The following is a 27343-nucleotide window of genomic DNA, read 5'->3' as shown; positions in this document are numbered from 1 at the left end:
ACTATATACACTGATGGAGGACAGATATACTATATTACTATATACACTGATGGAGGACTGATATACTATATACACTGATGTAGGACAGATATACTATATTACTATATACACTGATGGACTGATATACTATATTACTATATACACTGATGGAGGACAGATATACTATATACACTGATGGAAGACTGATATACTATATACACTGATGGAGGACTGATATACTATATTATTATATACACTGATGGAGGACTGATATACTATATTACTATATACACTGATGGACTGATATACTATATTACTATATACACTGATGGAGGACTGATATACTATATTACTATATACACTGATGGAGGACAGATATACTATATTACTATATACACTGATGGAGGACTGATATACTATATTACTATATACACTGATGGACTGATATACTATATTACTATATACACTGATGGAGGACTGATATACTATATTACTATATACACTGATGGAGGACAGATATACTATATTACTATATACACTGATGGAGGACTGATATACTATATACACTGATGGAGGACAGATATACTATATTACTATATACACTGATGGAGGACTGATATACTATATACACTGATGGAGGACTGATATACTATATACACTGATGGAAGACTGATATACTATATACACTGATGGAGGACTGATATACTATATTAATATATACACTGATGGACTGATATACTATATTACTATATACACTGATGGAGGACAGATATACTATATTACTATATACACTGATGGAGGACTGATATACTATATTAATATATACACTGATGGAGGACTGATATACTATATTAATATATACACTGATGGAGGACTGATATACTATATACACTGATGGAGGACTGATATACTATATTAATATATACACTGATGGAGGACTGATATACTATATTAATATATACACTGATGGAGGACTGATATACTATATACACTGATGGAGGACTGATATACTATATTAATATATACACTGATGGAGGACTGATATACTATATTAATATATACACTGATGGAAGACTGATATACTATATACACTGATGGAGGACTGATATACTATATTACTATATACACTGATGGAGGACTGATATACTATATTACTGTATACACTGATGGAGGACTGATATACTATATACACTGATGGAGGACTGATATACTATATTACTATATACACTGATGGAGGACTGATATACTATATACACTGATGGAGGACTGATATACTATATACACTGATGGAGGACTGATATACTATATTACTATATACACTGATGGAGGACTGATATACTATATTACTATATACACTGATGGAGGACTGATATACTATATACACTGATGGAGGACTGATATACTATATTACTATATACACTGATGGAGGACTGATATACTATATTACTATATACACTGATGGAGGACTGATATACTATATACACTGATGGAGGACTGATATACTATATTAATATATACACTGATGGAGGACTGATATACTATATACACTGATGGAGGACTGATATACTATATTACTATATAAACTGATGGAGGACTGATATACTATATTACTATATACACTGATGGAGGACTGATATACTATATTATTATATACACTGATGGAGGACTGATATACTATATTACTATATAAACTGATGGAGGACTGATATACTATATTACTATATACACTGATGGAGGACTGATATACTATATACACTGATGGAGGACTGATATACTATATTAATATATACACTGATGGAGGACTGATATACTATATTACTATATACACTGATGGAGGACTGATATACTATATTACTATATACACTGATGGAGGACTGATATACTATATACACTGATGGAGGACTGATATACTATATTATTATATACACTGATGGAGGACTGATATACTGTAAGTCGCTTTGGATAAAAGCGTCTGCTAAATGGCATATATTATTATTATTACTATATTATTATATACACTGATGGAGGACTGATATACTATATTATTATATACACTGATGGACTGATATACTATATACACTGATGGAGGACTGATATACTATATTACTATATACACTGATGGAGGACTGATATACTATATACACTGATGGAGGACTGATATACTATATTACTATATACACTGATGGAGGACTGATATACTATATTACTATATACACTGATGGAGGACAGATATACTATATTACTATATACACTGATGGAGGACAGATATACTATATTACTATATACACTGATGGAGGACAGATATACTATATTACTATATACACTGATGGAGGACAGATATACTATATTACTATATACACTGATGGACTGATATACCATATACACTGATGGAGGACTGATATACTATATTACTATATACACTGATGGAGGACAGATATACTATATTACTATATACACTGATGGGGGACTGATATACTATATTACTATATACACTGATGGAGGACTGATATACTATATTACTATATACACTGATGGAGGACTGATATACTATATTACTATATACACTGATGGAGGACTGATATACTATATTAATATATACACTGATGGAGGACTGATATACTATATACACTGATGGAGGACTGATATACTATATTACTATATAAACTGATGGAGGACTGATATACTATATTAATATATACACTGATGGAGGACTGATATACTATATACACTGATGGAGGACTGATATACTATATTACTATATACACTGATGGAGGACTGATATACTATATACACTGATGGAGGACTGATATACTATATTACTATATACACTGATGGAGGACTGATATACTATATTACTATATACACTGATGGAGGACTGATATACTATATTACTATATACACTGATGGAGGACTGATATACTATATTATTATATACACTGATGGAGGACTGATATACTATATTACTATATACACTGATGGAGGACTGATATACTATATTATTATATACACTGATGGAGGACTGATATACTATATTACTATATACACTGATGGAGGACTGATATACTATATTACTGTATACACTGATGGAGGACTGATATACTATATTAATATATACACTGATGGACTGATATACTATATTACTGTATACACTGATGGAGGACTGATATACTATATACACTGATGGACTGATATACTATATTACTGTATACACTGATGGAGGACTGATATACTATATTATTATATACACTGATGGAGGACTGATATACTATATTACTATATACACTGATGGAGGACTGATATACTATATTACTGTATACACTGATGGAGGACTGATATACTATATTACTATATACACTGATGGAGGACTGATATACTATATACACTGATGGACTGATATACTATATTACTGTATACACTGATGGAGGACTGATATACTATATACACTGATGGACTGATATACTATATTACTGTATACACTGATGGAGGACTGATATACTATATACACTGATGGACTGATATACTATATTACTATATACACTGATGGACTGATATACTATATACACTGATGGAGGACTGATATACTATATTACTATATACACTGATGGAGGACTGATATACTATATTACTATATACACTGATGGAGGACTGATATACTATCTACAATTGTAGTCGGAGGTTTACATTTACGGGCTTAATAGCAAAGGGGTTGACTACACATTTGTCTGAAGTTTACATAAATCCTAGCCAAATACATTTAAACTCAGTTTTTCACATTTCCTGACATTTAATCCTAGTAAACCTTAGGTCAGTTAGAATCACCACTTTATTTTAAGAACTTGAAATGTCAAAATAATGGTTCAGAGAATTATTTATTTTAGCTTTTATTTCTTTCATCACATTCCCAGTGGGTCAGAAGTTTACATAATTAGTATTTGGTAGCATTGCCTTTAAATTGTTTAACTTGGGTCAAACGTTTCAGGTAGCCTTCCACAAGCTTCCCACAATAAGTTGGATGAATTTTGGCCCATTCCTCCTGACAGAGCTGGTGTAACTGAGTCAGGTTTGTAGGCCTCCTGACAGAGCTGGTGTAACTGAGTCAGGTTTGTAGGCCTCCTGACAGAGCTGGTGTAACTGAGTCAGGTTTGTAGGCCTCCTTGCTCGCACATGCTTTTTCACTTCTGCCCACAAATGTTCTATAGGATTGAGGTCAGGGCTTTGTGATGGCCACTGCAATACCTTGACTTTGTTGTGCTTAAGCCAATTTGCCACAACTTTAGAAGTATAGCTTGGGGTCATTGTCCATTTGGAAGACCCATTTGCGACCAAGCTTTAACTTCCTGACTGATGTCTTAAGATGTTGCTTCAATATATCCACATAATTTTCCCCTCCTCATGATGTCATCTATTTTGTGAAGTGCACCAGTCCCTCCTGCAGCAAAGCACCCCCACAACATGATGCTGCTACCTCCGTGCTTCACTGTTGGGATGGTGTTCTTCAGCTTGCAAGCTTCCCCCTTTTCCGCCTAATGATGGTCATTATGGCCATTTTTGTTTCAGAGGACATTTCTCCAGATGCAAACTGTAGCCTGGCTTTTTATGGTGCATCTTCACAAGGTCCTTTGCTGTTGTTCTGGGATTGATTTGCACTTTCGCACCAAAGTATGTTAATCTCTAGGAGACAGAACGCGTCTCCTTCCTGAGCGGTATTAGGGCTGCGTGGTCCCATGGTGTTTATACTTGGGTACTATTGTTTGTACAGATGAACGTGGTACCTTCAGGCGTTTGGAAATTGCTCCCAAGGATGAACCAGACTTGTGGAGGTCTACAATTTTTTTTGAGGTCTTTGCTGATTTCTTTTGATTTTCCCTGGTGTGGGGCCGATGTACCAGACGCCCTGGTGGGGGGCCGACGTACCAGACGCCCTGGTGGGGGGCCGACGTACCAGACGCCCTGGTGGGGGGCCGACGTACCAGACGCCCTGGTGGGGGCCGACTATGCCAGACGCCCTGGTGGGGGGCCGACGTACCAGACGCCCTGGTGGGGGGCCGACGTACCAGACGCCCTGGTGGGGGGCCGACGTACCAGACGCCCTGGTGGGGGCCGACGTACCAGACGCCCTGGTGGGGGGCCGACGTGCCAGACGCCCTGGTGGGGGTCCGGGTACCAGACGCCTGGTGGGGGGCCGACGTGCCAGACGCCTGGTGGGGGGCCGACGTGCCAGACGCCCTGGTGGGGGCCGACGTGCCAGACGCCCTGGTGGGGGCCGACGTGCCAGACGCCCTGGTGGGGGGCCGACGTGCCAGACGCTATGCAGCCCTCTGGTGGGGGCCGACGTGCCAGACGCCCTGGTGGGGGGCCGACGTGCCAGACGCCCTGGTGGGGGCCGACGTGCCAGACGCCCTGGTGGGGGGCCGACGTGCCAGACGCCCTGGTGGGGGGCCGACGTGCCAGACGCCCTGGTGGGGGGCCGACGTGCCAGACGCCCTGGTGGGGGACCGACGTGCCAGACTCCCTGGTGGGGGTCCGACGTGCCAGACGCCCTGGTGGGGGTCCGCAGTTTGCCAGACGCCCTGGTGGGGTCCGACGTAGTCACGCCCTGGTGGGGGTCCGACGTGCCAGACGCCCTGGTGGGGGTCCGACGTGCCAGACGCCCTGGTGGGGGTCCGACGTGCCAGACGCCCTGGTGGGGTTCCGACGTGCCAGACGCCCTGGTGGGGTTCCGACGTGCCAGACGCCCTGGTGGGGTTCCGACGTGCCAGACGCCCTGGTGGGGGCCGACGTTTAGACGCCCTGGTTGGGGGGCCGACGTATCAGACGCCTGGTGGGGGGCCGACATACCAGACGCCCTGGTGGGGGGCCGACGTACCATGTGTATATACAACCTTGAAGTTTGGCGTCCCCTTGGAGGAGAGGGATGGGATGTTTGCAGCACAAGTTTGTGTCGACGTGTTCTTCATGAGTGTCAACTTGAGTCTCAATAGATTAATTAAGAACAAAGCAGAACAGAGGCGAGGCGAGAGCCTGTCTGTCCTGCCTCTCTCCTCTCAGAGGAATAATTAAGGTTTAAAGTATGCAGTTTAAACATCCAGGATACCCTAGTCACTATGCAGTTTAAACGTCCAGGATACCCTAGTCACTATGCAGTTTAAACATCCAGGATACCCTAGTCACTATGCAGTTTAAACATCCAGGATACCCTAGTCACTATGCAGTTTAAACGTCCAGGATACCCTAGTCACTATGCAGTTTAAACATCCAGGATACCCTAGTCACTATGCAGTTTAAACATCCAGGATACCCTAATCACTATGCAGTTTAAACATCTAGGATACCCTAGTCACTATGCAGTTTAAACATCCAGGATACCCTAGTCACTATGCAGTTTAAACATCCAGGATACCCTAGTCACTATGCATCCATCTATCTGGAAACAAATTAGAAAACAATTTTATTTTCACCCTATTCACTCAAAAGAAATTACCAAAATGTCACACATCAAAACACTCTCAGTTTCAATGTGAAATATATGCTCATTCTACACAAAAACACATTTCCATTTAAACGGCAAACTCCACCAAATCCAGCGAAGTACTGCTGCCCCAAACATTTATTAGTACACTATAGTGCACTATATAGGGAATAGGGTTCCATAGGGCTCTGGTCTAAAGTAGTGCACTATATAGGGAATAGGGTTCCATAGGGCCCTGGTCTAAAGTAGTGCACTATATAGGGAATAGGGTTCCATAGGGCCCTGGTCTAAAGTAGTGCACTATATAGGGAATAGGGTTCCATAGGGCTCTGGTCTAAAGTAGTGCACTATATAGGGAATAGGGTTCCATAGGGCTCTGGTCTAAAGTAGTGCACTATATAGGGAATAGGGTTCCATAGGGCCCTGGTCTAAAGTAGTGCACTATATAGGGAATAGGGTGCCACAGGGCTCTGGTCTAAAGTAGTGCACTATATAGGGTTCCATAGGGCTCTGGTCTAAAGTAGTGCACTATATAGGGAATAGGGTTCCATAGGGCTCTGGTCTAATGTAGTGCACTATATAGGGAATAGGGTTCCATAGGGCTCTGGTCTAATGTAGTGCACTATATATAGGGAATAGGGTTCCATAGGGCTCTGGTCTAAAGTAGTACACTATATAGGGAATAGGGTTCCATAGGGCTCTGGTCTAAAGTAGTGCACTATATAGGGAATAGGGTTCCATAGGGCTCTGGTCTAAAGTAGTGCACTATATAGGGAATAGGGTTCCATAGGGCTCTGGTCTAAAGTAGTGCACTATATAGGGAATAGGGTGCCATAGGGCTCTGGTCTAAAGTAGTACACTATATAGGGAATAGGGTGCCATAGGGCTCTGGTCTAAAGTAGTACACTAAATAGGGAATAGGGTGCCATAGGGCTCTGGTCTAAAGTAGTGCACTATATAGGGAATAGGGTTCCATAGGGCTCTGGTCTAAAGTAGTGCACTACATAGGGAATAGGGTTCCATAGGGCTCTGGTCTAAAGTAGTGCACTATATAGGGAATAGGGTTCCATAGGGCTCTGGTCTAAAGTAGTACACTACATAGGGAATAGGGTTCCATAGGGCTCTGGTCTAAAGTAGTGCACTATATAGGGAATAGGGTGCCATAGGGCTCTGGTCTAAAGTAGTGCACTATATAGGGAATAGGGTGCCATAGGGCTCTGGCCTAAAGTAGTGCACTATATAGGGAATAGGGTTCCATAGGGCTCTGGTCTAAAGTAGTGCACTATATAGGGAATAGGGTGCCATAGGGCTCTGGTCTAAAATAGTGCACTACATAGGGAATAGGGTTCCATAGGGCTCTAGTCTAAAATAGTGCACTATATAGGGAATAGGGTTCCATAGGGCTCTGGTCTAAAGTAGTGCACTATATAGGGAATAGGGTGCCATAGGGCTCTGGTCTAAAATAGTGCACTACATAGGGAATAGGGTTCCATAGGGCTCTGGTCTAAAATAGTGCACTATATAGGGAATAGGGTGCCATAGTCATTGTATCATTTCAAATCCAAAGTGCTTGGAGTACAGAACCAAAACAACAAAACAGTTCTCACTGTCCCAATACTTTTGAGCTTACTATTTGTCCCAATCAGAAACGAGTATTCAACAATCCTGTGCTATAAGCCAGTGTGATAGGTTGATGCTCCTGAGTGTGTCTGTCTGTCTGTCTGTGTAAATGGGAGGACGGGGGGCTTTCCAAGTCGTGTGTCCTGTCCTATGGAAATCACTTGGTCACGATGAGCCGATTGACGCTCGTGAGCAGGTGCCAATGATAGGAGATACTCCAGAATGTGTGTTGGAAAAAATTCTGAATGAGTGTCACGGGGAGAGATGGGGGCGCGGAGTCCTGTGTCTCTGTTTGGTCGGTCAAAAGCACTGAGTCACGGTGATCCAGCTTGCGGATTTGGCAGTGACTTCTGAGGTGTTAACAGACACACACACACACACACACAACCTCCTGCCCTAAATAGGAGCACATATAGACTGAGAGATCCTATCAGGGAAATTCATGCTTTCCTTCTTAACATATAGATATAACAGAATCATTATTCTATATGAAAAATGATAAGCTGATGTCACTGGTGTTACACACTATTGGGTTGAAGCCATCTGTCAAACGTGGCCCTGGGCCGGTCTTTACCTGGGTCAAACGTGGCCCTGGGCCGGTCTTTTACCTGGGTCACACGTGGCCCTGGGCCGGTCTTTTACCTGGGTCACACGTGGCCCTGGGCCGGTCTTTGCCTGGGTCACACGTGACCCTGGGCCGGTCTTTGCCTGGTCAAACGTGGCCCTGGGCCGGTCTTTGCCTGGGTCACACGTGGCCCTGGGCCGGTCTTTACCTGGGTCACACGTGGCCCTGGGCCGCTCTTTGCCTGGGTCACACGTGGCCCTGGGCCGGCTCTTTTGCCTGGGTCACACGTGGCCCTGGGCCGGTCTTTGCCTGGGTCACACGTGGCCCTGGGCCGGTCTTTACCTGGGTCACACGTGGCCCTGGGCTCTGGTCTTTACCTGGGTCACACGTGGCCCTGGGCCGGTCTTTGCCTGGGTCACACGTGGCCCTGGGCCGGTCTTTGCCTGGGTCACACGTGGCCCTGGGCCGGTCTTTACCTGGGTCACACGTGGCCCTGGGCCGGTCTTTACCTGGGTCACACGTGGCCCTGGGCCGGTCTTTACCTGGTCACACGTGGCCTGGGCCGGCTTTTACCTGGGTCACACGTGGCCCTGGGCCGGTCTTTACCTGGGTCATACGTGGCCCTGGGCCGGTCTTTACCTGGGTCACACGTGGCCCTGGGCCGGTCTTTACCTGGGTCAAACGTGGCCCTGGGCTGTCTTTACCTGGGTCACACGTGGCCCTGGGCCGGTCTTTACCTGGGTCACACGTGGCCCTGGGCCGGTCTTTACCTGGGTCAAACGTGGCCCTGGGCCGGTCTTTACCTGGGTCAAACGTGGCCCTGGGCCGGTCTTTACCTGGGTCAATACGTGGCCCTGGGCCGGTCTTTACCTGGGTCACACGTGGCCCTGGGCCGGTCTTTACCTGGGTCACACGTGGCCCTGGGCTCTGGTCTACCTGGGTCACACGTGGCCCTGGGAATAGGTCTTTACCTGGGTCACACGTGGCCCTGGGCCGGTCTTTACCTGGGTCACACGTGGCCCTGGGCCGCTCTTTGCCTGGGTCACACGTGGCCCTGGGCCGCTCTTTGCCTGGGTCACACGTGGCCCTGGGCCGGGTTTTGCCTGGGTCACACGTGGCCCTGGGCCGGAATGTCTTGTCAGACAGTCCTGTGTGTGTGTGTGTGTGTGTGTGTGTGTGTGTGTGTGTGTGTGTGTGTGTGTGTGTGTGTGTGTGTGTGTGTGTGAGATCAATACAGGCCCGGTCGGAGGTTGTGTATGAGTGTTAGCTGCATCTCCTTAGAGAGATGTTTGTGTGTGTGCCTCCCAAGTGTTTGTGTGACCTCTGTGTGACCTCTGTAGTGTGATGGTGACAGGGAGGATGTGATAGGTTGTCTCTGGAGGTCTATACTGAGCTCATTAAAACAGAAACACTGATGGGTTGACACACACACACACACACAGAGAGAGGGTAACATGGAATACACTGAGAGGTAATTAACAACATTTGAATGTTTTATTCACAGCCTTTCTCTCTTCAGTTGTTGTTCGTTGAATCGGACACAACACACACACACACACACACACACACACACACACACACACACACTGGATAACAGTAGAGAGAGTTGGTTGGTGTGTGTGTGTGTGTGGGTGGTCTGTCTCTGTCGGTCATGCTAGGGGCTATGTTCCATGGTCTTGGCAATGCTGTGTGTGACTCAATTGGTGTGTTTAAGCTACATTACCATTTTTTTTTTTTTTTTTTTAAAGGTTAAATAGGCGGGGTCCCAATAACCTCTCCTTCCTCCTGAAGTGTACACTCACTCACTACTCCCCACATTTGAAAACATTGGATTGGTATCGGCATGGGCTGAAGCATGGGCTGAGGCATGGGCTGAGGCATGGGCTGAGGCATGGGCTGAGGCATGGGCTGAGGCATGGGCTGAGGCATGGGCTGAGGCATGGGCTGAGGCATGGGCTGAGGCATGGGCTGAGGCATGGGCTGAAGGGAGTACACCAGATTATTATTTCCTTTCAAATCCACGAAGGGAAGTGAACAAGTTTCACGTTTCGGAAGATAAGAGACGCAGCCACAGTGGGTCTAATGGTAATGTAGCTAAATGTCAACCACAGTGGGTCTAATGGTAATGGAGCTAAATGTCAACCACAGTGGGTCTAATGGTAATGGAGCTAAATGTCAACCACAGTGTGTCCTATGGTAATGTAGCTAAATGTCAGCCACAGTGGGTCTAATGGTAATGTAGCTAAATGTCAACCACAGTGTGTCTAATGGTAATGTAGCTAAATGTCAACCACAGTGGGTCTAATGGTAATGTAGCTAAATGTCAACCACAGTGGGTCTAATGGTAATGTAGCTAAATGTCAACCACAGTGTGTCTAATGGTAATGTAGCTAAATGTCAACCACAGTGGGTCTAATGGTAATGCAGCTAAATGTCAACCACAGTGAGTCTAATGGTAATCTAGCTAAATGTCAACCACAGTGTGTCCTATGGTAATGTAGCTAAATGTCAACCACAGTGTGTCTAATGGTAATGGAGCTAAATGTCAACCACAGTGGGTCTAATGGTAATGTAGCTAAATGTCAGCCACAGTGGGTCTAATGGTAATGTAGCTAAATGTGAACCACAGTGTGTCTAATGGTAATGGAGCTAAATGTCAACCACAGTGTGTCCTATGGTAATGGAGCTAAATGTCAACCACAGTGGGTCTAATGGTAATGTAGCTAAATGTCAACCACAGTGGGTCTAATGGTAATGCAGCTAAATGTTAACCACAGTGGGCCTAATGGTAATGTAGCTAAATGTCAACCACAGTGTGTCCTATGGTAATGTAGCTAAATGTCAACCACAGTGGGTCTAATGGTAATGGAGCTAAATGTCAACCACAGTGGGTCTAATGGTAATGGAGCTAAATGTCAACCACAGTGGGTCTAATGGTAATGGAGCTAAATGTCAACCACAGTGGGTCTAATGGTAATGGAGCTAAATGTCAACCACAGTGGGTCTAATGGTAATGGAGCTAAATGTCAACCACAGTGGGTCTAATGGTAATGGGCTAAATGTCAACCACAGTGGGTCTAATGGTAATGGAGCTAAATGTCAACCACAGTGGGTCTAATGGTAATGGAGCTAAATGTCAGCCACAGTGGGTCTAATGGTAATGGAGCTAAATGTCAACCACAGCGTGTCTAATGGTAATGTAGCTAAATGTCAGCCACAGTGGGTCTAATGGTAATGTAGCTAAATGTGAACCACAGTGTGTCTAATGGTAATGGAGCTAAATGTCAACCACAGTGTGTCCTATGGTAATGGAGCTACATGTCAACCACAGTGGGTCTAATGGTAATGTAGCTAAATGTCAACCACAGTGGGTCTAATGGTAATGCAGCTAAATGTCAACCACAGTGGGTCTAATGGTAATGTAGCTAAATGTCAACCACAGTGGGTCTAATGGTAATGTAGCTAAATGTCAACCACAGTGGGTCTAATGGTAATGGAGCTAAATGTCAACCACAGTGGGTCTAATGGTAATGGAGCTAAATGTCAACCACAGTGGGTCTAATGGTAATGGAGCTAAATGTCAACCACAGTGGGTCTAATGGTAATGGAGCTAAATGTCAACCACAGTGGGTCTAATGGTAATGGAGCTAAATGTCAGCCACAGTGGGTCTAATGGTAATGGAGCTAAATGTCAACCACAGTGGGTCTAATGGTAATGTACTAAATGTCAGCCACAGTGGGTCTAATGGTAATGTAGCTAAATGTCAACCACAGTGTGTCTAATGGTAATGGAGCTAAATGTCAACCACAGTGTGTCTAATGGTAATGGAGCTAAATGTCAACCACAGTGTGTCTAATGGTAATGGAGCTAAATGTCAACCACAGTGTGTCTAATGGTAATGGAGCTAAATGTCAACCACAGTGGGTCTAATGGTAATGTAGCAAATGTCAGCCACAGTGGGTCTAATGGTAATGTAGCTAAATGTCAACCACAATGTGTCTAATGGTAATGGAGCTAAACGTCAACCACTGTGTCCTATGGTAATGGAGCTAAATGTCAACCACAGTGGGTCTAATGGTAATGCAGCTAAATGTCAACCACAGTGGGTCTAATGGTAATGTAGCTAAATGTAAACCACAGTGGGTCTAATGGTAATGTAGCTAAATGTCAACCACAGTGTGTCCTATGGTAATGTAGCTAAATGTCACCACAGTGGGTCTAATGGTAATGGAGCTAAATGTCAACCACAGTGGGTCTAATGGTAATGGAGCTAAATGTCAACCACAGTGGGTCTAATGGTAATGGAGCTAAATGTCAACCACAGTGTGTCCTATGGTAATGTAGCTAAATGTCAGCCACAGTGGGTCTAATGGTAATGTAGCTAAATGTCAACCACAGTGTGTCTAATGGTAATAAACTAAATGTCAACCACAGTGGGTCTAATGGTAATGTAGCTAAATGTCAACCACAGTGGGTCTAATGGTAATGTAGCTAAATGTCAACCACAGTGTGTCCTATGGTAATGTAGCTAAATGTCAACCACAGTGGGTCTAATGGTAATGGAGCTAAATGTCAACCACAGTGGGTCTAATGGTAATGGAGCTAAATGTCAACCACAGTGGGTCTAATGGTAATGGAGCTAAATGTCAACCACAGTGGGTCTAATGGTAATGTAGCTAAATGTCAACCACAGTGGGTCTAATGGTAATGTAGCTACATGTCAACCACAGTGGGTCTAATGGTAATGTAGCTACATGTCAACCACAGTGGGTCTAATGGTAATGTAGCTAAATGTCAACCACAGTGGGTCTAATGGTAATGTAGCTAAATGTCAACCACAGTGGGTCTAATGGTAATGTAGCTAAATGTCAACCACAGTGGGTCTAATGGTAATGCAGCTAAATGTCAACCACAGTGAGTCTAATGGTAATCTAGCTAAATGTCAACCACAGTGTGTCCTATGGTAATGTAGCTAAATGTCAACCACAGTGTGTCTAATGGTAATGCAGCTAAATGTCAGCCACAGTGGGTCTAATGGTAATGTAGCTAAATGTGAACTCTGGTGTGTCTAATGGTAATGGAGCTAAATGTCAACCACAGTGTGTCCTATGGTAATGGAGCTAAATGTCAACCACAGTGGGTCTAATGGTAATGTAGCTAAATGTCAACCACAGTGGGTCTAATGGTAATGCAGCTAAATGTTAACCACAGTGGGCCTAATGGTAATGTAGCTAAATGTCAACCACAGTGTGTCCTATGGTAATGTAGCTAAATGTCAACCACAGTGGGTCTAATGGTAATGGAGCTAAATGTCAACCACAGTGGGTCTAATGGTAATGGAGCTAAATGTCAACCACAGTGGGTCTAATGGTAATGGAGCTAAATGTCAACCACAGTGGGTCTAATGGTAATGGAGCTAAATGTCAACCACAGTGGGTCTAATGGTAATGGAGATAAATGTCAACCACAGTGGGTCTAATGGTAATGGAGATAAATGTCAACCACAGTGGGTCTAATGGTAATGTAGCTAAATGTCAGCCACAGTGGGTCTAATGGTAATGTAGCTAAATGTGAACCACAGTGGGTCTAATGGTAATGGAGCTAAATGTCAACCACAGTGGGTCTAATGGTAATGGAGCTAAATGTCAACCACAGTGGGTCTAATGGTAATGGAGCTAAATGTCAACCACAGTGGGTCTAATGGTAATGGAGCTAAATGTCAACCACAGTGGGTCTAATGGTAATGGAGCTAAATGTCAACCACAGTGGGTCTAATGGTAATGGAGCTAAATGTCAACCACAGTGCGTCTAATGGTAATGGAGCTAAATGTCAGCCACAGTGGGTCTAATGGTAATGGAGCTAAATGTCAACCACAGTGGGTCTAATGGTAATGTAGCTAAATGTCAGCCACAGTGGGTCTAATGGTAATGTAGCTAAATGTCAACCACAGTGTGTCTAATGGTAATGGAGCTAAATGTCAACCACAGTGTGTCTAATGGTAATGGTGCTAAATGTCAACCACAGTGTGTCTAATGGTAATGGAGCTAAATGTCAACCACAGTGGGTCTAATGGTAATGTAGCTAAATGTCAGCCACAGTGGGTCTAATGGTAATGTAGCTAAATGTCAACCACAATGTGTCTAATGGTAATGGAGCTAAACGTCAACCACTGTGTCCTATGGTAATGGAGCTAAATGTCAACCACAGTGGGTCTAATGGTAATGCAGCTAAATGTCAACCACAGTGGGTCTAATGGTAATGTAGCTAAATGTCAACCACAGTGGGTCTAATGGTAATGTAGCTAAATGTCAACCACAGTGTGTCCTATGGTAATGTAGCTAAATGTCAACCACAGTGGGTCTAATGGTAATGGAGCTAAATGTCAACCACAGTGGGTCTAATGGTAATGGAGCTAAATGTCAACCACAGTGGGTCTAATGGTAATGGAGATAAATGTCAACCACAGTGGGTCTAATGGTAATGGAGATAAATGTCAACCACAGTGGGTCTAATGGTAATGGAGCTAAATGTCAACCACAGTGGGTCTAATGGTAATGGAGCTAAATGTCAACCACAGTGGGTCTAATGGTAATGGAGCTAAATGTCAACCACAGTGGGTCTAATGGTAATGGAGCTAAATGTCAACCACAGTGGGTCTAATGGTAATGGAGCTAAATGTCAACCACAGTGGGTCTAATGGTAATGGAGCTAAATGTCAACCACAGTGGGTCTAATGGTAATGGAGCTAAATGTCAACCACAGTGGGTCTAATGGTAATGCCGCTAAATGTCAACCACAGTGGGTCTAATGGTAATGTCGCTACATGTCAACCACAGTGGGTCTAATGGTAATGTCGCTACATGTCAACCACAGTGGGTCTAATGGTAATGTCGCTACATGTCAACCACAGTGGGTCCAATGGTAATGTCGCTACATGTCAACCACAGTGGGTCCAATGGTAATGTCGCTACATGTCAACCACAGTGGGTCCAATGGTAATGTCGCTACATGTCAACCACAGTGGGTCCAATGGTAATGTCGCTACATGTCAACCACAGTGGGTCCAATGGTAATGTCGCTTGACATGTCAACCACAGTGGGTCTAATGGTAATGTCAGCTAAATGTCAACCACAGTGGGTCTAATGGTAATGTCGCTAAATGTCAACCACAGTGGGTCTAATGGTAATGTCGCTAAATGTCAACCACAGTGGGTCTAATGGTAATGGAGCTAAATGTCAACCACAGTGGGTCAATGTTAATGGACTTTAAGCAGGAACTGGTGCAGGGACAGGGACTGGAGCGGGGACTGGTGCAGGGACTAGAGCAGGAACTGGTGCAGGGACAGGGACTGGGGCAGGGACTGGAGCGGGGACAGGGACTGGAGCTGGTGCAGGGACAGGGACTGGAGCAGGAGCAGGGACTGGAGCAGGAGCAGGGACTGGAGCAGGAGCAGGGACTGGAGCAGGAGCAGGGACTGGAGCAGGAGCAGGGACTGGGGCAGGAGCAGGGACTGGAGCAGGATCAGGGACTGGAGCAGGAGCAGGGACTGGAGCAGGAGCAGGGACTGGAGCAGGATCAGGGACTGGAGCAGGGACTGGAGCAGGGACTGGATCAGGGACTGGAGCAGGATCAGGGACTGGAGCAGGATCAGGGACTGGAGCAGGGACTGGAACAGGATCAGGGACTGGAGCAGGGACTGGAACAGGATCAGGGACTGGAGCAGGGACTGGAACAGGATCAGGGACTGGAGCAGGGACTGGGACTGGGGCAGGGACTGGAGCAGGGACTGGGGCAGGGACTGGAACAGGATCAGGGACTGGAGCAGGGACTGGAACAGGATCAGGGACTGGAGCAGGGGCTGGAACAGGATCAGGGACTGGAGCAGGGGCTGGAACAGGATCAGGGACTGGAGCAGGGGCTGGATCAGGGACTGGAGCAGGGGCAGGATCAGGGACTGGAGCAGGGACAGGATCAGGGACTGGAGCAGGGACAGGATCAGCGACTGGAACAGGATCAGGGACTGGAACAGGATCAGGATCAGGGACTGGAGCAGGATCAGGGACTGGAGCAGGGACTGGAGCAGGGGAAAATCCATGTTATCTGTACTCCATGTTATCTCCAATGGAGGCCACTCTCTTTCCCACCAGTCCGTTTTTATTTATTTATCGGGTTTTATAACGTAGTTCTCTGAAGGCTTCGTTAATGTGTGTGTGTACTAACGTCTTTCACCATCTCTCTCTCTCTCTCTCTCTGTAGGTACCAGTTGTTCACTGAGAGGTTGTCTAAGTTGGAGGAGGCTGAGGGGAGTTTTGATGACTTCACCAGGAGTTACATGTCCTATGGTGTCCAGAGACAGGCTAATAACAGCCTGATGTTCAGAGAGTGGGCTCCGGGAGCTCAGGCCTTGTTCCTCACTGGGGACTTCAGTAAGTACACACACACCGGAGGACGAGAACACACACACGCGGTCGGACGAGAACACACACACACTCGGGCGGACGAGAACACACACACACACAGGAAGACGAGAACACACACACACAGTCGGACGAGAACACACACACACTCGGGCGGACGAGAACACACACACACACACACACTCGGGCGGACGAGAACACACACACACACTCGGGCGGACGAGAACACACACACACACACTCGGGCGGACGAGAACACACACACACACACACTCGGGCGGACGAGAACACACACACACACACTCGGGCGGACGAGAACACACACACACACACACACTCGGGCGGACGAGAACACACACACACACACACACACTCGGGCGGACGAGAACACACACACACACACACACGGGCGGACGAGAACACACACATACACTTTCCTTATCGCTAGCGCAGGCATGCGTACATATACACACCCTGACCGGACAGTTTCTTAGGTACATCACCCCATTCAGGAAAGTGAAGGTCCCTTGATACCAGCTGAGCAACGATTGAACGCCACAGCGTATTGTTGTTGACCAAACCCAGTGTCTTTGGGACGAGATGGACGGTGTTGTTGACCAAACCCAGTGTCTTTGGGACGAGATGGACGGTGTTGTTGACCGAACCCAGTGTCTTTGGGACGAGATGGAAGGTGGTGTTGACCAAACCCAGTATCTTTGGGACGAGATGGAAGGTGGTGTTGACCAAACCCAGTATCTTTGGGACGAGATGGACGGTGTTGTTGACCAAACCCAGTATCTCTGGGACGAGATGGACGGTGTTGTTGACCAAACCCAGTATCTCTGGGACGAGATGGACGGTGTTGTTGACCAAACCCAGTATCTCTGGGACGAGATGGACGGTGTTGTTGACCAAACCCAGTATCTCTGGGACGAGATGGACGGTGTTGTTGACCAAACCCAGTATCTTTGGGACGAGATGGACGGTGTTGTTGACCAAACCCAGTATCTCTGGGACGAGATGGACGGTGTTGTTGACCAAACCCAGTATCTTTGGGACGAGATGGACGGTGTTGTTGACCAAACCCAGTATCTCTGGGACGAGATGGACGGTGTTGTTGACCAAACCCAGTATCTTTGGGACGAGATGGACGGTGTTGTTGACCAAACCCAGTATCTTTGGGACGAGATGGACGGTGTTGTTGACCAAACCCAGTATCTCTGGGACGAGATGGACGGTGTTGTTGACCAAACCCAGTATCTTTGGGACGAGATGGACGGTGTTGTTGACCGGGTTGTCTTTGGGACGAGATGGAAGGTGTTGTTGACCAAACCCAGTATCTTTGGGACGAGAGGGAAGGTGTTGTTGACCAAACCCAGTGTCTTTGGGACGAGAGGGAAGGTGTTGTTGACCAAACCCAGTATCTTTGGGACGAGAGGGAAGGTGTTGTTGTCCAAACCCAGTATCTTTGGGACGAGAGGGAAGGTGTTGTTGACCAAACCCAGTATCTTTGGGACGAGATGGAAGGTGTTGTTGACCAAACCCAGTATCTTTGGGACGAGAGGGAAGGTGTTGTTGACCAAACCCAGTATCTTTGGGACGAGAGGGAAGGTGTTGTTGACCAAACCCAGTGTCTTTGGGACGAGAGGGAAGGTGTTCGCAGTCCAAACCCAGTGTCTTTGGGACGAGAGGGAAGGTGTTCGCAGTCCAAACCCATTGTCTTTGCGACGAGATGGACGGTGGTGTTGACCAAACCCAGTATCTTTGGGACGAGAGGGAAGGTGTTGGCAGTCCAATCCCAGTATCTTTGGGACGAGATGGAAGGTGTTGTTGACCAAACCCAGTATCTTTGGGACGAGATGGACGGTGTTGGCAGTCCAAACCCAGTATCTTTGGGTCGAGAGGAAGGTGTTGTTGTCCAAACCCAGTATCTTTGGGACGAGAGGGAAGGTGTTGTTGTCCAAACCCAGTATCCTTGGGACGAGAGGGAAGGTGTTGTTGTCCAAACCCAGTATCTTTGGGACGAGATGGACGGTGTTGGCAGTCCAAACCCAGTATCTTTGGGACGAGATGGAAGGTGTTGTTGTCCAAACCCAGTATCTTTGGGACAAGATGGAAGGTGTTGTTGACCAAACCCAGTATCTTTGCGACGAGATGGAAGGTGTTGTTGTCCAAACCCAGTATCTTTGGGACGAGATGGAAGGTGTTGTTGTCCAAACCCAGTGTCTTTGGGACGAGAGGGAAGGTGTTGTTGTCCAAACCCAGTGTCTTTGGGACGAGAGGGAAGGTGTTGGCGTCCAAACCCAGTATCTTTGGGACGAGAGGGAAGGTGTTGGCAGTCCAAACCCAGTGTCTTTGGGACGAGATGGACGGTGTTGTTGACCAAACCCAGTATCTTTGGGACGAGAGGGAAGGTGTTGGCAGTCCAAACCCAGTGTCTTTGGGACGAGATGGAAGGTGTTGTTGACCAAACCCAGTGTCTTTGGGACGAGAGGGAAGGTGTTCGCAGTCCAAACCAAGTATCTCTGGGACGAGATGGAAGGTGTTGTTGTCCAAACCCAGTATCTTTGGGACGAGATGGATGGTGTTGGCAGTCCAATCCCAGTATCTTTGGGACGAGATGGAAGGTGTTGTTGTCCAAACCCAGTATCTTTGGGACGAGATGGACGGTGTTGTTGACCAAACCCAGTGTCTTTGGGACGAGATGGAAGGTGGTGTTGACCAAACCCAGTATCTTTGGGACGAGATGGAAGGTGGTGTTGACCAAACCCAGTGTCTTTGGGACGAGATGGACTGTGTTGTTGACCGAACCCAGTGTCTTTGGGACGAGATGTAAGGTGGTGTTGACCAAACCCAGTATCTCTGGGACGAGATGGAAGGTGTTGTTGACCAAACCCAGTATCTTTGGGACGAGATGGAAGGTGTTGTTGACCAAACCCAGTATCTTTGGGACGAGATGGAAGGTGTTGTTGTCCAAACCCAGTATCTTTGGGACGAGAGGGAAGGTGTTGGCAGTCCAATCCCAGTATCTTTGGGACGAGATGGAAGGTGTTGTTTTCCAAACCCAGTATCTTTGGGACGAGAGGGAAGGTGTTCGCAGTCCAAACCAAGTATCTTTGGGACGAGATGGAAGGTGTTCGCAGTCCAAACCCAGTATCTTTGGGACGAGAGGGAAGGTGTTGGCAGTCCAATCCCAGTATCTTTGGGACGAGAGGAAGGTGTTGCAGTCCAAACCCAGTGTCTTTGGGACGAGAGGGAAGGTGTTGGCAGTCCAAACCCAGTATCTTTGGGACGAGATGGAAGGTGTTGGCAGTCCAAACCCAGTATCTTTGGGACGAGATGGAAGGTGTTGTTGACCAAACCCAGTGTCTTTTTTGGGACGAGATGGACGGTGTTGTTGACCAAACCCAGTATCTTTGGGACGAGATGGACGGTGTTGGCAGTCCAAACCCAGTATCTTTGGGACGAGAGGAAGGTGTTGGCAGTCCAAACCCAGTATCCTTGGGACGAGAGGGAAGGTGTTGTTGTCCAAACCCAGTATCTTTGGGACAAGATGGAAGGTGTTGTTGACCAAACCCAGTATCTTTGGGGCGAGATGGACGGTGTTGTTGACCAAACCCAGTGTCTTTGGGACGAGATGGAAGGTGTTGTTGACCAAACCCAGTATCTTTGGGACGAGAGGGAAGGTGTTGTTGACCAAACCCAGTATCTTTGGGACGAGATGGACGGTGTTGTTGACCAAACCCAGTATCTCTGGGACGAGATGGACGGTGTTGTTGACCAAACCCAGTATCTCTGGGACGAGATGGACGGTGTTGTTGACCAAACCCAGTATCTCTGGGACGAGATGGACGGTGTTGTTGACCAAACCCAGTATCTCTGGGACGAGATGGACGGTGTTGTTGACCAAACCCAGTATCTTTGGGGCGAGATGGACGGTGTTGTTGACCAAACCCAGTATCTCTGGGACGAGATGGACGGTGTTGTTGACCAAACCCAGTATCTTTGGGGCGAGATGGACGGTGTTGTTGACCAAACCCAGTATCTCTGGGGCGAGATGGACGGTGTTGTTGACCAAACCCAGTATCTTTGGGACGAGATGGACGGTGTTGTTGACCAAACCCAGTATCTTTGGGACGAGATGGACGGTGTTGTTGACCAAACCCAGTATCTCTGGGACGAGATGGACGGTGTTGTTGACCAAACCCAGTATCTTTGGGACGAGATGGACGGTGTTGTTGACCGAACCCAGTGTCTTTGGGACGAGATGGAAGGTGGTGTTGACCAAACCCAGTATCTCTGGGACGAGAGGAAGGTGTTGTTGACCAAACCCAGTGTCTTTGGGACGAGAGGGAAGGTGTTGTTGACCAAACCCAGTATCTTTGGGACGAGATGGAAGGTGTTGTTGACCAAACCCAGTATCTTTGGGACGAGATGGAAGGTGTTGTTGACCAAACCCAGTATCTTTGGGACGAGATGGAAGGTGTTGTTGACCAAACCCAGTATCTTTGGGACGAGAGGGAAGGTGTTGTTGACCAAACCCAGTATCTTTGGGACGAGAGGGAAGGTGTTGTTGACCAAACCCAGTATCTTTGGGACGAGATGGAAGGTGTTCGCAGTCCAAACCCAGTGTCTTTGGGACGAGAGGGAAGGTGTTCGTAGTCCAAACCCATTGTCTTTGCGACGAGATGGACGGTGGTGTTGACCAAACCCAGTATCTTTGGGGCGAGAGGGAAGGTGTTGGCAGTCCAATCCCAGTATCTTTGGGACGAGATGGAAGGTGTTGTTGACCAAACCCAGTATCTTTGGGACGAGATGGACGGTGTTGGCAGTCCAAACCCAGTATCTTTGGGTCGAGAGGGAAGGTGTTGTTGTCCAAACCCAGTATCTTTGGGACGAGAGGAAGGTGTTGTTGTCCAAACCCAGTATCCTTGGGACGAGAGGGAAGGTGTTGTTGTCCAAACCCAGTATCTTTGGGACGAGATGGACGGTGTTGGCAGTCCAAACCCAGTATCTTTGGGACGAGATGGAAGGTGTTGTTGTCCAAACCCAGTATCTTTGGGACAAGATGGAAGGTGTTGTTGACCAAACCCAGTATCTTTGCGACGAGATGGAAGGTGTTGTTGTCCAAACCCAGTATCTTTGGGACGAGATGGAAGGTGTTGTTGTCCAAACCCAGTGTCTTTGGGACGAGAGGGAAGGTGTTGTTGTCCAAACCCAGTGTCTTTGGGACGAGAGGGAAGGTGTTGGCAGTCCAAACCCAGTATCTTTGGGACGAGAGGGAAGGTGTTGGCAGTCCAAACCCAGTGTCTTTGGGACGAGATGGACGGTGTTGTTGACCAAACCCAGTATCTTTGGGACGAGAGGGAAGGTGTTGGCAGTCCAAACCCAGTGTCTTTGGGACGAGATGGAAGGTGTTGTTGACCAAACCCAGTGTCTTTGGGACGAGAGGGAAGGTGTTGGCAGTCCAAACCCAGTGTCTTTGGGACGAGATGGAAGGTGTTGTTGACCAAACCCAGTATCTTTGGGACGAGATGGATGGTGTTGGCATTCCAAACCCAGTATCTTTGGAATGAGATGGAAGGTGTTGTTGGCAGTCCAAACCCAGTATCTTTGGGACGAGATGGACGGTGTTGTTGACCAAACCCAGTGTCTTTGGGACGAGATGGAAGGTGGTGTTGACCAAACCCAGTATCTCTGGGACGAGAGGGAAGGTGGTGTTGACCAAACCCAGTATCTTTGGGACGAGATGGACTGTGTTGTTGACCGAACCCAGTGTCTTTGGGACGAGATGTAAGGTGGTGTTGACCAAACCCAGTATCTCTGGGACGAGATGGAAGGTGTTTTCCTTGACCAAACCCAGTATCTTTGGGACGAGAGGAAGGTGTTGATCCCTACCAAACCCAGTATCTTTGGGACAAGATGGAAGGTGTTGTTGTCCAAACCCAGTATCCTTGGGGCGAGAGGGAAGGTGTTGGCAGTCCAATCCCAGTATCTTTGGGACGAGATGGAAGGTGTTGTTGACCAAACCCAGTATCTTTGGGACGAGAGGGAAGGTGTTCGCAGTCCAAACCAAGTATCTTTGGGACGAGATGGAAGGTGTTCGCAGTCCAAACCCAGTATCTTTGGGACGAGAGGGAAGGTGTTGGCAGTCCAAACCCAGTATCTTTGGGACGAGAGGAAGGTGTTCGCAGTCCAAACCCAGTGTCTTTGGGACGAGAGGGAAGGTGTTGGCAGTCCAAACCCAGTATCTTTGGGACGGATGGAAGGTGTTGGCAGTCCAAACCCAGTATCTTTGGGGCGAGATGGAAGGTGTTGTTGACCAAACCCAGTGTCTTTTGGGGCGAGATGGACGGTGGTTGACCAAACCCAGTATCTTTGGGACGAGATGGACGGTGTTGGCAGTCCAAACCCAGTATCCTTGGGATGAGAGGGGAGGTGTTGTTGTCCAAACCCAGTATCCTTGGGACGAGAGGGAAGGTGTTGTTGTCCAAACCCAGTATCTTTGGGACAAGATGGAAGGTGTTGTTGACCAAACCCAGTATCTTTGGGAAGATGGACTGTGTTGTGTGACCGAACCCAGTGTCTTTGGGACGAGATGTAAGGTGGTGTTGACCAAACCCAGTATCTTTGGGACGAGATGGAAGGTGTTGTTGTCCAAACCCATGATCTTTGGGACAAGATGGAAGGTGTTGTTGACCAAACCCAGTATCTTTGGGACGAGATGGAAGGTGTTGTTGTCCAAACCCAGTATCTTTGGGGGAGATGAAGGTGTTGTTTTCCAAACCCAGTGTCTTTGGGACGAGAGGGAAGGTGTTGTTGATCCAAACCCAGTGTCTTTGGGATGAGAGGGGAAGGTGTTGGCAGTCCAAACCCAGTATCTTTGGGACGAGAGGGAAGGTGTTGGCAGTCCAAACCCAGTGTCTTTGGGACGAGAGGGAAGGTGTTGATGACCAAACCCAGTATCTTTGGGACGAGAGGGAAGGTGTAGGCAGTCCAATCCCAGTGTCTTTGGGGAGAGGGAAGGTGTTGTTGACCGAACCCAATGTCTTTGGGAGAGAGGGAAGGTGTTGGCAGTCCAAACCCAGTGTCTTTGGGATGAAGGGACGGTGTTGTTGACCAAACCCGGTATCTTTGGGACGAGATGGACGGTGTTGTTGACCAAACACAGTATCTTTGGGACGAGATGGATGGTGTTGGCAGTCCAAACCCAGTATCTTTGGGATGAGATGGAAGGTGCTGTTGGCAGTCCAAACCCAGTATCTTTGGGACGAGATGGACGGTGTTGTTGACCAAACCCAGTGTCTTTGGGACGAGATGGAAGGTGGTGGACCAAACCCAGTATCTCTGGGACGAGAGGGAAGGTGGTGTTGACCAAACCCAGTATCTTTGGGACGAGATGGACTGTGTTGTTGAAGGAACCCAGTGTCTTTGGGACGAGATGTAAGGTGGTGTTGACCAAACCCAGTATCTCTGGGACGAGATGGAAGGTGTTGTTGACCAAACCCAGTATCTTTGGGACGAGAGGAAGGTGTTGTTGACCAAAACCCAGTATCTTTGGGACAAGATGGAAGGTGTTGTTGTCCAAACCCAGTATCCTTGGGACGAGAGGGAAGGTGTTGGCAGTCCAATCCCAGTATCTTTGGGACGAGATGGAAGGTGTTGTTTTCCAAACCCAGTATCTTTGGGACGAGAGGGAAGGTGTTCGCAGTCCAAACCAAGTATCTTTGGGACGAGATGGAAGGTGTTCGCAGTCCAAACCCAGTGTCTTTGGGACGAGAGGGAAGGTGTTGTTGACCAAACCCAGTATCTTTGGGACGAGAGGGAAGGTGTTCGCAGTCCAAACCCAGTGTCTTTGGGACGAGAGGGAAGGTGTTGTTGACCAAACCCAGTATCTTTGGGACGAGAGGGAAGGTGTTCGCAGTCCAAACCCAGTATCTTTGGGACGAGAGGGAAGGTGTTCGCAGTCCAAACCCAGTGTCTTTGGGACGAGAGGGAAGGTGTTGGCAGTCCAAACCCAGTATCTTTGGGACGAGAGGGAAGGTGTTCGCAGTCCAAACCCAGTATCTTTGGGACGAGATGGAAGGTGTTGTTGTCCAAACCCAGTATCTTTGGGACGAGATGGAAGGTGTTGAAGCAGTCCAAACCCAGTATCTTTGGGACGAGATGGAAGGTGTTGTTGACCAAACCCAGTGTCTTTTTTGACGAGATGGACTGTGTTGTTGACCAAACCCAGTATCTTTGGGACGAGATGGAAGGTGTTGGCAGTCCAAACCCAGTATCTTTGGGACGAGATGGAAGGTGTTGTTGACCGAACCCAATGTCTTTGGGACGAGATGGACAGTGTTAAAGACCAAACCCAGTATTTTTGGGACGAGAGGGAAGGTGGTGTTGACCAAACCCAGTGTCTTTGGGACGAGAGGAAGGTGGTGTTGACCGAACCCAGTGTCTTTGGGACGAGATGGAAGGTGGTGTTGACCAAACCCAGTATCTTTGGGACGAGAGGAAGGTGGTGTTGACCAAACCCAGTATCTTTGGGACGAAAGGGAAGGTGGTGTTGGGGACCGAACCCAGTGTCTTTGGGATGAGAGGGAAGGTGGTGTTAAATCCAAACCCAGTGTCTTTGGGATGAGATGGAAGGTGTTGTTGACCAAACCCAGTATCTCTGGGACGAGATGGAAGGTGTTGTTGACCAAACCCAGTATCTTTGGGACGAGATGGAAGGTGTTGTTGACCAAACCCAGTATCATTGGGGCGAGATGGAAGGTGTTGTTGTCCAAACCCAGTATCTTTGGGACGAGAGGGAAGGTTTTGGCAGTCCAATCCCAGTATCTTTGGGACGAGATGGAAGGTGTTGTTGACCAAACCCAGTATCTTTGGGACGAGGTGGAAGGTGTTGTTGTCCAAACCCTGTATCTTTGGGACGAGAGGGAGGTTTTGGCAGTCCAATCCCAATATCTTTGGGACGAGAGGGAAGGTGTTCGCAGTTCAAACCAAGTATCTTTGGGACGAGATGGAAGGTGTTCGACAGTCCAAACCCAGTGTCTTTGGGACGAGATGGAAGGTGTTCGCAGTCCAAACTAAGTGTCTTTGGGATGAGATGGACAGTGTTGTTGACCAAACCCAGTATCTTTGGGACGAGATGGACGGTGTTGTTGTCCAAACCCAGTGTCTTTGGGACGAGATGGAAGGTGTTGTTGACCAAACCCAGTGTCTTTGGGACGAGATGGAAGGTGTTGTAGTCCAAACCCAGTGTCTTTGGGACGAGATGGAAGGTGTTGTTGACCAAACCCAGTGTCTTTGGGACGAGATGGAAGGTGTTGTTGACCAAACCCAGTGTCTTTGGGACAAGATGGAAGGTGTTGGCAGTCCAAACCCAGTATCTTTGGGACGAGATGGAAGGTGTTGGCAGTCCAAACCCAGTATCTTTGGGACGAGATGGACGGTGTTGTTGACCAAACCCAGTGTCTTTGGGACAAGATGGAAGGTGTTGGCAGTCCAAACCCAGTTCATCTTTGGGACGAGAGGGAAGGTGTTCAGGTCCAAACCCAGTATCTTTGGGACGAGATGGACGGTGTTGTTGTCCAAACCCAGTATCTTTGGGACGAGATGGACGGTGTTGTTGACCAAACCCAGTGTCTTTGGGGCGAGAGGGAAGGTGTTGTTGTCCAAACCCAGTATCTTTGGGACGAGATGGACGGTGATGCCATCGCGTCAGAATGGACTAACATCTCCGTGGAACATTTCCGACATCCAAAGAATTCAGGCTGTTCTGGAGGCAAAGGGGGGTCCGACCCAGTACTAGATGGGTGTACCTAATAAACTGGCCAGTGTGGGGGGGCACCTGCTCTTTCCTTGACATACAGTAGACCAGGTGAATCCAGGTGAAAGCTATGATCCCTTATCGATGTCACAGGTTAAATCCACTTCAAATGTGTAGATAAAGGGGAGGAGACAGGTTAAATCCACTTCAAATGTGTAGATAAAGGGGAGGAGACAGGTTAAATCCACTTCAAATGTGTAGATAAAGGAGGAGACAGGTTAAATCCACTTCAGTCAGTGTAGATGAAGGGAGGAGACAGGTTAAAGATGAAGGGGAGGAGACAGGTTAAATCCACTTCAGTCAGTGTAGATGAAGAGGAGGAGACAGGTTAAAGATGAAGGGGAGGAGACAGGTTAAATCCACTTCAAATGTGTAGATAAGGGGAGGAGACAGGTTAAATCCACTTCAGTCAGTGTAGATGAAGGGGAGGAGACAGGATAAATCCACTTCAATCAGTGTAGATGAAG

General features: G+C 47.2%; 1 protein-coding gene across 1 annotated transcript in view; it reads left to right on the top strand.

Moving 5' to 3' along the window:
• Window positions 1-27343, top strand: part of gbe1a (glucan (1,4-alpha-), branching enzyme 1a) — a 177107-nt gene that overhangs the window by 15996 nt on the left and 133768 nt on the right. The window contains exon 2 of the mRNA XM_052520135.1: window positions 16893-17062. Within this exon, the coding sequence (XP_052376095.1) occupies window positions 16893-17062 (170 nt within the window). The remainder of the gene's footprint in view (window positions 1-16892; window positions 17063-27343) is intronic.

This window comes from Oncorhynchus keta, chromosome 6 (assembly GCF_023373465.1).
Source record: "Oncorhynchus keta strain PuntledgeMale-10-30-2019 chromosome 6, Oket_V2, whole genome shotgun sequence".
NCBI lineage: Eukaryota > Metazoa > Chordata > Actinopteri > Salmoniformes > Salmonidae > Oncorhynchus > Oncorhynchus keta.
This window is presented reverse-complemented; position numbering and strand designations above follow the sequence as displayed.